Consider the following 11,161-nt stretch of genomic DNA (forward strand, 5'->3'; position numbering starts at 1 on the left):
TAGCCTAACTTATTTTCATATATTTTTTCTGAATTTCTATACAGTGTGTCCGTAAAGTCATGGTGCACTTTTGACTGGTCACAGGAAAGCAACAAAAGATGATAGAAATGTGAAATCTGCACCAAATAAAAGAAGAACTCTCCCAGTTTCATACCTATTCAGTGCAGTTCTATGTGGGCTCACACACAGATTTTTTAGGGCTCCTTAGGTAGCTATCCCGTATAGCCTCGTCACTGACTGATGGCCTACCAGAACAGGGTTTCTCCACCAAACTGCCGGTTTCCTTCAACTGCTTATCCCACCAAGTAATGTTATTCCTATGTGGTGGTGCTTCGTTATAAATGCGCCAATATTCATGTTGCAGTTTGGTCACAGATTCGAATTTAGTGAGCCACAGAACACACTGAACTTTCCTCTGTACCGTCCACATCTTGACTGGCATGGCTGTGGGCTGCTCCACTGTATACATGGTGTTACATTATTATCTGCGCATGCACACATGCTACCCCATCATCCTACAGAAACTGGGAGGGTTCTCCTTTTATTTGGTGCAGATTTCACATTTCTATCATCTTTTGTTGCTTTCCTGTGACCGTTCAAAAGTGCACCATGACTTTACAAACACATTGTATATTTAATTACTATAACATTATATTACTGTAACAATATATGAGACTTGACACTATCAACCCAACGTTACTTAATTGACATTTATAAAACAATCTACCCTGAAACAGCTGAATTCATATTTGTTGTCAAGTGTATATGAATATAGACCATGTCCTGTGCCACAAACAAGTCTTAATGTATTTTATAGGAATCAAGTGACACAAAGTATGTTATCAAAACACAAATGAAGTAAAATAAATATCAAAAATAGAAAGATTACTAGAAAATACCAAAATATCTGGGAAATAGGAACACACTTCTAAATAATGTATGGATCAAGAAAAAATAAAAACAAAATATACAAAGAATTTTCTGCTCAATAAAAATGAAAAGACAAGATATCAAAACATGTAAGATGCCACTAAACAATACAAAGTAATAAAATAAAAAACAAAAAGCAATGAAAAACTGAATGAATCCAAAATTGAGTTATTTGAGAAGATCAATAATATTAATAAATGTCTAAACACAGTGATTAAGGAGAATAAAATGAAGGTACATATTACCAATATCAGAAATGAGAGAGGTGAAATCAACATGGATTGCACAGATAATAAAGAAATATTATTAACAAGAAAAAAGTTTAAATTTTTTAAAAAGCAAACTGTTATATCTCATTCAAAACGTAATCAAGTGAGGAGGTGGGATAAAAATTGCAGGGTAAGGGTACACAAAAATCTGTCTCTCCAGAAAAGCAAAGAGAAAACTGGCAAACTATCAAAATCAACCAGGGGTCCCCAAACTTTTTACACAGGGGACCAGTTCACTGTCCCTCAGACCACTGGAGGGCCGCCACATACAGTGCTCCTCTCACTGACCACCAATGAAAGAGGTGCCCCTTCTGGAAGTGTGGTGGGGAGCCGGATAAATGGCCTCAGGGGGCCTCATGTGGCCCGCGGGCCACAGTTTGGGGAAGCCTGATAGACTCTCAATAACCTGGGAGTGGGGTATTTGAGAAAGTTGACTGAATATTATTAATAGTTGTAAAGCCAGTAGCCGCCATCATGGCCATTCACATGCAGGTTCGCATTGGATTCGGACAGACGGTAATGAAACAACAGAGCCACAAACTGGTGGGCCATCATCTTTAATCCTAGCTTGCACCCGGGGGAGGGGGGGGAGTAAAAACACACACTGGGCTCCAAAACCCACTCATTCAGCGCTCACAAAGCTACTGACTTATCCAAGTTTCCTAGATCAAAGGTGTCTACCTCACCGGCCTCATTCTCCTTTGTTTCCCATCTCCTTCTCTCTGCACAAACTCTGCACAAACTGGCTTCTCTTTCAGCATTCCGCCATCTTGGCCGCTTCTCCTCTCCTCCACATGGCCTTTCTCTGCTCTTCTCTCTAATGCTAACCTCAGGAACCGAGAGAGAGCAAGCTCCTGGTTTGCCCCACTTTATAGTATAGAAATCAAAACCTTTAATCCAATATACAAACAAGGAAGTCTCTGATACAAAGTCACTTATCTGAGGCATAATGGGATTCCTCATGAGAGTGCACCACCCACATCAAAAAGGGTGGGAAAGGCTTAGTCTTAAAATTAAACCTTAAGCTATAAGAATCCTGCCTGCTTATAGCCTGTCCCCACACCCAATGCAAACTATAAGCGAGCAAACATATATCAGATTTAAAAACTTGTTTGACCAACAATAGCCATTTTTGTGTGTTTTAAATTGCCCTAGTCTATCCTCTGCTCCCAGATCAATGGTAGCCTTGTGGGGAGGTGGGGGCAGGTGGAACAAGACCAGGCTGGAGCAGTCTCAAACCTTCCTTCCCAAATAACAGCTATTACTTAACCTTTCTATTTAATATTAAAGACAGATCCTTCAAAGAAGCCATTGAAAGGCTTATCTTTACAGTATTTTGTCAAACTCAGAGCTTCCACATAGTTCTGAGCTAAAGCCGGGAGTAAGTGGTATTTGTCAAAAACTTCACAGGCGAATAAAGAGCCTACTTCTGGCTGAAAGACCCTCACTCCCAAATCAGCTTTATCTCAGCAATGCAATTGCCGAAACGGAGAAAATGCTGTGGAAAATGGCAGTTTGACCACTTATTTTATCATCAGAATCAAAGGAGAAGATGTAAGGGGTTTACATGAAATCCAGTGGTGTACAGTTGATGCTGAACGTGGCCCTTCCCCCTCCGGAGCCACAGGGCGCTGTGGTCAGAAATCCTCACCTTGGACCATGAGATAAAGGGTTGTCAAACAGAAACTTAGGTTGTACTAAGAACAGTGGAAGTGAGCCACCAGATATGTATCAAGGAGGGCAATACCAAACAGGCATCTCCCTCTACCCCCTGCTTGCTAGACCTTAGACAAAATGTTTCCCTTGAGTAACCACCTAGGGTTGAGCTGTTTAAACTGCGACCCCACCCTGCACAGTGCGAGCAGAACGTTCACCAGCTGGCCGCTGCTGTTGGCCACCACCTGTGCGGTTCCTGTAAGTAAGTGATAAAGACTGTGTCCACTCTATCTGGTCCTCCTTGTGGTTTCTTTGGGATCTGCAACAACACCAAATTCATTTTCCTGGTCTGGACCTCCTGCATTACACTTGTTGATAGATTAGGGAAGTGAAGAAAGCAAGGGGGTGGGGGACCTCGGAGATAAAATATACTGCTCACAAAAATTAGGGGATATTTCAAAATAAATATGAAGCAATAAAAAGAGAAGCATTCACCTGACCAGGTGGTGGCACAGTGGATAGAGTGTCGGACTGGGATGTGGAGGACCCAGGCTCGAGACCCCGAGGTCACCATCTTGAGCGTGGGCTCATCTGGTTTGAGCAAAGCTCACCAGCTTTGGACCCAAGGTCGCTGACTTGGGCAAGGGGTTACTTGGTCTCCTGTAGCCCCATGGTCAAGGCACATGAGAAAGCAATCAATGAACAACTAAGGTGTCTCAATGAAAAACTGATGATTGATGCTTCTCATCTCTCTCCGTTCCTGTCTATCCCTCTTTCCGATTCTGTCTCTGTAAAAAAAAAAAAAAAAAAAAAAAAAAAAAAAAAAAAAAAAGCATTTGATTTTTTTTATTAAACAAGAACATCAGAAAAGCAAACAAGTCAAAAAAAGGCAAGATGAGGCTAGAATCAGCTAACCTAGAGCAGTTTCCCATAGGCAGGGAAACGTTTTCCATCAAAACATACATATTTTTCTTGGATGCTAAAGTCACCTAGAAAGAGTCTTTTGAGAAAGCGGGTAAGAGGGTCAAGTTACCATGGAGACCAGTGTCCTATTATGGACATTTCTAGGCCAATCCTGGTCAAGGCCCAGGGGACACCAGTGATGTTACAATGTCAGTTTGTCACAAAGGCAGCTCCCTGACCAAGTGCTGGCCTTGAGCACAGAGATAGGTGGGCAGGAGTAAGGCCTGGCATCTAGAAAGTCCAGACCATCAGGACAACCTAGATGGGCCACTCCTGGAAAAATGCACCAAACATCAGGTCTAGGAAAAGAAGATACCGGCACCATCATAAGAAGCATGCCACCTCCCGCACAGCTAGAGCCGAGCTGCAATTCCCTGTGAGTCGTATGGACCGCCACCTGCGAGATGGTCACTATGCCCAGCGCCTGTCCTCGTTGACCCCTGTTTTCCTCGCTGGCGTTCTTGAGTACTTGGTGGCCTACCTTCTGGAGCTGGCGAGCAAGGAGGCTGACAACCGTCACAGGGGGCGCATCACCTCACAAGACGTGAAGAGAATGGTAGAAAACAACCCGCAGCAGCTCCGCGGCCTTTTGAGCATGACACCGATACTTGAGATGACGGGATTCCTCCACCCAGAAAGAAGAATTGATGCCAGGGTCCCAGAGCCTGCAGACCTCCACAACAGCCTCAGCTAGTCCCCCAGACTTCCCACCGGTGAGGGAGGCCTCCCGTTTTCAGCACTTGCCATTAAAGTGTTTGAACATGGGAACGGGCTTCTGACTCCTCTGTTTCTGTCACTTTGAGTGGGAAGTGTGTGTGAGATCGACATCCAGGAGGATATATATACCTTATGGGGAGGGGAGTTGGAGGATGGAAGGCGCGGTCAGCGTGGGATGCCGGAATCAGGGATTCAAGAGAGCGGTTCCTAAGGTGACGGTGTGGGAAGGGGCGCAGGTGGGAGTAGCTGTCTGGGACTGTGGAGGTTAGACCACCTCATTGGCTCTGAGCAAGTCAAGTCCTGTGAAGCCAGGAGGTTGGTTGGGTGCGGGGCAGGGTTGCTGCCTGGCGGCCCCTTCCCTGAATAACAGTGGTAACTGGGGTAGGACTGAAGACCATGACTGAGGTAGAGAACATCTAAAACCGGAGGTGTTGGCAATGGGCGTGGGCAGAGAGGGTGGCATGGCCGTTGTCATGAACTAAATGGGACTGGGGCTTTACACAAGGAATGAGGAGTGGTGGGGAAAACCTAAAGTAATGGACATAGAAGGATTTCTAGTCGGGTGGATTTCATTTATTTATCCCGCCTCATTCCGAACAAAAGGACTTAAGACAGGGATTATTGACTAGTGTTGTAATGGCCTTTTAGAATATAATCTCTTGTCCTCTTTGGTGGACACTGGTACATTAACCAGTAATGTATAAAAGCTACCCTCTGGTGTAAGACATGCAATTCAAGCAGTTCTTAATGATTACTAGACATTACATTATAAACACAATTATGATACTTAATTGCAAATGAAACACCTATTTTTCTGTCCTATAGCTAATAGAGTAACAGAGTTACCAGTGGCTGAATACATGTCTTAAGATACACAAGTATGTTCTCTTTCAATTCTGCCCTAAGTGCTGGACTCAAAAGCATATATATAAGTCTTATAAACAAATTTATGTGCTGTGTTAAGTTTAAAAAAAAAAAAAAAAGGTCATCGCATTAAGTGTCTTAGAAAACAAGCCCTCTGGTATCAATGTCATTTTTTCGCCACTACTCACCCCCACACACAACACACCTGCCCTTTGCTGCCTCCAGTCCTGTAAAAAAAAAAAAAAAAAAAAAAAGGTTGTTTGATTATGCAAATGAGATGCAAAACCAACTTTTATTTCATTGGTGAAAATGCACTATACAAAAGCTGAAAGTCTTCATGTTCCTGATCCCCTAATTTTTTGTGAGCAGTTTAAAAAGTAAAACGGATATACATATACTTTTACATTGGTGAGTGTGGAATGGTTAATAATTAACATTTATAGCATATAGAGATAGTATGGTGGGGAACAAGATAACAGCGGGGTGCTGGGGTCTCCTGCTTGGTGCGGTGGTTGTGCCCTGAGGGGTCTGGAAAAGGAGATCACCCTGACATTCCAAAGGTATGTTATCTTAGATGGAAAAAGGCAATAAACAGGCTTACTTGAGGTAAAGCTTGACCATTGCCAAGGAAGATGCTAATGTAGGGCACGGCTCCCCACCACCATTCACTTTTAGCTAGAAGGTTTTAATTTCAGACCATCCTATTTGGTCATTTTAGGTCTCTGCGTTGGTAAGGCCTGCCATGAAGGCCTCCCCTGAGATGGTCAGATTTAGTATGTGGCCCCTTTTTCACTCATACAAGATATATTTAACATTTGAGAATCAATCACTAATTCACCAAAAATTGAAAATGGGAAATCATATCATTATTTCTACAGATGCAGGGAGTTTTTGATAAGTAACATCCATTCTTGATTTTAAAAATACCAAAACAGAAACCTAACTATTGGAATTTGTGCTCTCGGGTCACCAATTCAGACAAACAAATAGAGACAGGAATTGAATCTTTTATTTTTTATTTTTCTGAAGTGAGAAGCAGGGAGGCAGAGAGACAGACTACTGCATACACACAACTGGGATCCACATGGCAAGCCCACTAGGGGGCGATGCTCTGCCCATCTGGGGAGTTGCTCTGTTGCAACCAGAGCCATTCTAGCACCTGAGGCTGAGGCCATGGAGCCATCCTCAGCACCCAGGCCAACTTTGCTCCAATGGAACCTTGGCTGTGGGAGGGGAAAGGAGAGATAAATAGGAAGGAGACGGGGAAGGGTGGAGAAGCAGATGGGCGCTTCTCCTGTGTGCCCTGGCCAGGAATCAAACCCCGGGCTTCCACATGCCAGGCAGATGCTCTACCATTGAGCAAACCAGACAAGGCAGGGATCTGAATCTTTATGGGTACTTTATTCAGGTGACCAGCAACCTGGGGATATAGGGTTTACATTCCCAAATTGTCTCAACCCCCAGTCTTCAGCCAATCTCTTTATAAGAGAAAGAAAAAGGTAGGTAAAGGTTTTGAAATTTCAAAGGAGAGTTAATCAAATCATAGTCAAAGTTAATTGGATCACAGTCAAGGGGCATTCTGTCCCTGGAGTACAAAGGCTTTGCCTGCAGTCTTCTGGAGCACAAAGATGAGTCACTAGCAGATCTCATGTTGGCCTGATAAAGGTGGATCATTCAACAGATTATGTTAAATCGTATAGACCTCTTCAGGTATCCCAATTAGGAGTTAAAGCTTTCACTGTATGCACTGACCATTATGCCCACTGACCACAAACAAAGCCACTATTATTCAAGATAAAATTTTAATTCTTGAGTTACCCCTATCAAAACTATCAGCCATTAGTGAGTCCCTGATAGGGTAGAGAAAATGCCAAATGAGATTACCCATTCAACTGTCTGCTCTCTAAAATATAATCTGCTAGTTTCTTATGGAATTCATAAAGCATAAGTGGCTGTGCATTGACTACAATATAAAGTTCAACATCTAAGCAAAGCCTACAAGGTACTTCATTTCATATTGTTCTCTTTCCAGATTCAATTTCTGCTAGTTTTTGAAATACAGCCTACTCTTAGCCACATGGGAGTAACTCAAAATCCCATATGTATGTATTTTACTTCCTTTCTTTATTTTTTATTTTTTTTTATTGGGTGATACTAGTTAACATAATTATACAGGTTTCAGGTGCCCAATTACACCACACTGCTCTGTACTCGGAGTTATGTGTTCACACTCCCCCCCATTTCCTTTTACTTTCCTGCTTGCAGGCCTTTGGCAACTTATTTCCTGGGCTTAGAGCAGGGGTCCCCAAACTTTTTACACAGGGGGCCAGTTCACTGTCCCTCAGACTGTTGGAGGGCCAGACTATAAAAAAAACTATGAACAAATCCCTATGCACACTGCACATACCTTATTTTAAAGTAAAAAAACAAAATGAGAACAAATACAATATTTAAAATAAAGAATAAGTAAATTTAAATCAACAAACTGACCAGTATTTCAATGGGAACTATGCTCCTCTCACCGAACACCAATGAAAGAAGTGCCTCTTCCGGAAGTGAAGAGCGGTGGGGGCTGGATAAATGGCCTCAGGGGGCCGCATGCGGCCCGCGGGCTGTAGTTTGGGACCCCTGGCTTAGAGGATTCTCCTCTGTATTCTATTACTGGCAAAATACAGTTTATCCTTATCTACTCCTAATCTAACTTTGATCTATTTTTCACAGGCATATCAGGTGATTTTTGTTTTCCATACAAATCTGATCATTTTGTGGTATGTAGAAATTTCATAGGCCATACATTTCAATATGTCATTTCTTGTTTTTCTGTAATATATCTATATAATATATGTCTTTAATATAACTTTTACTTAAATCTTTCCCTCAAGCTCCATTCTCCAGGAGCGGGAAACTTAAACCAGTTGTTTTCAGGTTCACTTAATTGTTTAATGTTTTCTTAGTTATTTAACATATACATTCTGCCTGACCTGAAGTGGTACAGTGGATAAAGCATCAACCTGGAACGCTGAAGTCACCAGTTCAAAACTCCAAACTTACCTGGTCAAGGCACATATGGGAGTTGATGCTTCCTGTTCCTCCCCCCTACTCTCTCTCTTCTCTCTAAAATGAATAAATAAAATCTTTAAAAAATATATAGATTCTGTAATTTTGGGGTATATTTCCTCTCTGGAGCGGGGGAGGCTACTGGTCTGTTCTGGGGTCATCTCTCTTCTCTGACATCCACTGCAATGAATAACTATTTCTTCCTGTGGTTTGTGGTTTTAAGTACATATCCCCATTTGTATCTGCTAAAACATCCTCGGTCCATTGGCCTCCATTTGTATAATACATGGTGACTGAAACACTATTTCAAGCTCTGGGTCAGTTAACTACAGCTCTATGTCAGCTACTCAGGGTCACAGGATATGAGTGTTATCTGATGTTTATCTCTGTGACCTAGAGTAGACAAGGGCTTTCATCAGGCATATATACCTGTCACTTACATAGCCACTTCTACTCTACTGCTATCCCACTGTAAGTTCTTGAGCAGGGGTCCCCAAACTTTTTACACAGAGGGCCAGATCACTGTCCCTCAGACTTTTGAAGGGCCAGAGTATAAAAAAAAAACACAACTATGAACAAATCCCTATGCACACTGCACATATCTTATTTTAAAGTAAAAAAAAACAAAACGGGAACAAATACAATATTTAAAATAAAGAACAAGTAAATTTAAATCAATAAACTGACCACTATTTCAATGGGAACTATGGGCCTGCTTTTGGCTAATGAGATGGTCAATGTGCTCCTCTCACTGACCACCAATAAAAGAGGTGCCCCTTCTGGAAGTGCGGTGGGGGCTGGATAAATGGCCTCAGGAGGCCGCATGCGGCCCATGGGCCGTAGTTTGAGGACCCCTGTCCTTGAGTGACAACCTGTTAAAACTTCTCTATAAAACTCATCATCTAAAACCTTTGTTCAGGGACCTTAGTCTTGACATTCTTTGGAGCTTTATTTGGAGGACATGACACAGGTCCTTCCTATGCTCAAGTGATGTCTGAATTTAAAGGAGTATCTCAATTAGAAGAAGCTCATGATTGAGACTAATTTGCTTATTAGGATTTACTGGATGATGTCTGTATCTCTACAAGACTGTTAGTTCACTGACAGCAAGAATTTTGTGTTTGTTTTACTCATGTTGATGTGTGGTACATAACCGGGTCTCGGTAAATATTTATTAAATGAACAAATGAATGACTCAGCTTAACATGTCCTTGCCTTTCTCAGAAACAATTTTTCTGTTTAGTATTATTTTCTTCTTGATGGTAGTAACTAATTGCTTTAATCTTGATACAAAGAGCATGACATTGAGACAGAATGTATTTCTTAAGTAACACAATCTGCTCAAATAATATTCCATGCAAAGCTCTTTTTATTACTTGCAGTTCTTTTTGACCACAGTACATACACAATAGATTTTTGTCAGATGGTACACGATAGTACTGGGAAGGTGTTAAAAACTGCTTTTGTAAGCTAACTCAAGAAACCTTGTCTTATAATAGAAGTTAAAAACTTTGCTCTATTATAAGAAACCTTGTCTTATAATAGAAGTTAAAAACTTTGCTCTTCGAAGTCGTATCATTGAGAAGGAAGCATCCGACTGACTCTTTTTTTTTTTTTTTTTTTGTATTTTTCTGAAGCTGGAAACGGGGAGAGACAGGCCGACTCCCGCATGCGCCCGACCGGGATCCACCCGGCACGCCCACCAGGGGGCGATGCTCTGCTCCTCCAGGGCGTCGCTCTGCTGAGACCAGAGCCACTCTAGCGTCTGGGGCAGAGGCCAAGGAGCCATCCCCAGCGCCCGGGCCATCTTTGCTCCAATGGAGCCTTGGCTGCGGGAGGGGAAGAGAGAGACAGAGAGGAAGGAGGGTGTGGGGTGGAGAAGCAAATGGGCGCGTCTCCTGTGTGCCCTGGCCGGGAATCGAACCCGGGTCCTCCGCACGCCAGGCCGATGCTCTACCGCTAGCCAACCGGTCAGGGCCGACTGACTCTTGGTTAAAGAAAGTAAGCAAGGGGGTAGAGTGGGGATAATTTGACCCAGAGGAGCTGGATTTACAACTCAGGTGCAGAATTATAAATAAAGAGTTTGGGGACATTACAGTTCACATTTATCTTAACTTTACAGTATCCAAGAAAGTAGGACTTTGGGTCTGTCACTGCACGCTGGTAAGGGACTGTATCATTCCTAGAAAAGTGTTCCTAACGGGACATCGCAAAGCCACACAACCCTCTTTCCGAGTGATTGCTGCTTCCACTTCCTCAGCCCTGCCGCCTTCCTTCCCTCTCCTGAACAAAGATCTGTGATTGTTTCCTCTGCTCTTTTCTCAGGCTCACTCAGCACATGTCCATATCCCATTAAAGTCTTCTGCGTTTACTCTTCCTGAGTTGCTCCTCTGTTTCCCATAGTAAACACTTTTAACTTTGATGAGCTTGTTGACAAAAAGCGCTTAGCTGTCACTGTGCTTGCGAAGTAGATGTACCCAACCGCTTTGGGTAAAGGGAGAGATTTCTATTGCTATTATGAGCAACAACGAAAGTATGTTTTTGTACGAGCATTGCAATCCACCGTACCAAATTTTAGACAACCAAAGAATCTATCTCAATCCATCTTCTGAGAGGCTGGGGGATGGGTAGCGGCATGGGGCGCCCAGGGACTGGAGACCCGCAGGTAGGAAAGGCCCCCGCAGCGCGGAGCTGACAGACTTCGC

At 42.9% G+C, this 11,161-nt stretch overlaps 1 protein-coding gene across 1 annotated transcript; it reads left to right on the forward strand.

The window, feature by feature from the left end:
- The first annotated feature begins 4,080 nt into the window (after positions 1–4,080).
- LOC136306663 (histone H2A-Bbd type 1-like) lies at positions 4,081–4,512 on the forward strand. The gene has a single exon (XM_066233098.1). The coding sequence runs from the start codon at positions 4,081–4,083 to the stop codon at positions 4,510–4,512; it is 432 nt and encodes a 143-aa protein (XP_066089195.1).
- The last annotated feature ends 6,649 nt before the right edge of the window (positions 4,513–11,161 follow it).

The sequence above is a fragment of the Saccopteryx bilineata genome, chromosome 5 (assembly GCF_036850765.1).
Source record: "Saccopteryx bilineata isolate mSacBil1 chromosome 5, mSacBil1_pri_phased_curated, whole genome shotgun sequence".
In the NCBI taxonomy this organism is placed as follows: Eukaryota; Metazoa; Chordata; class Mammalia; order Chiroptera; family Emballonuridae; genus Saccopteryx; species Saccopteryx bilineata.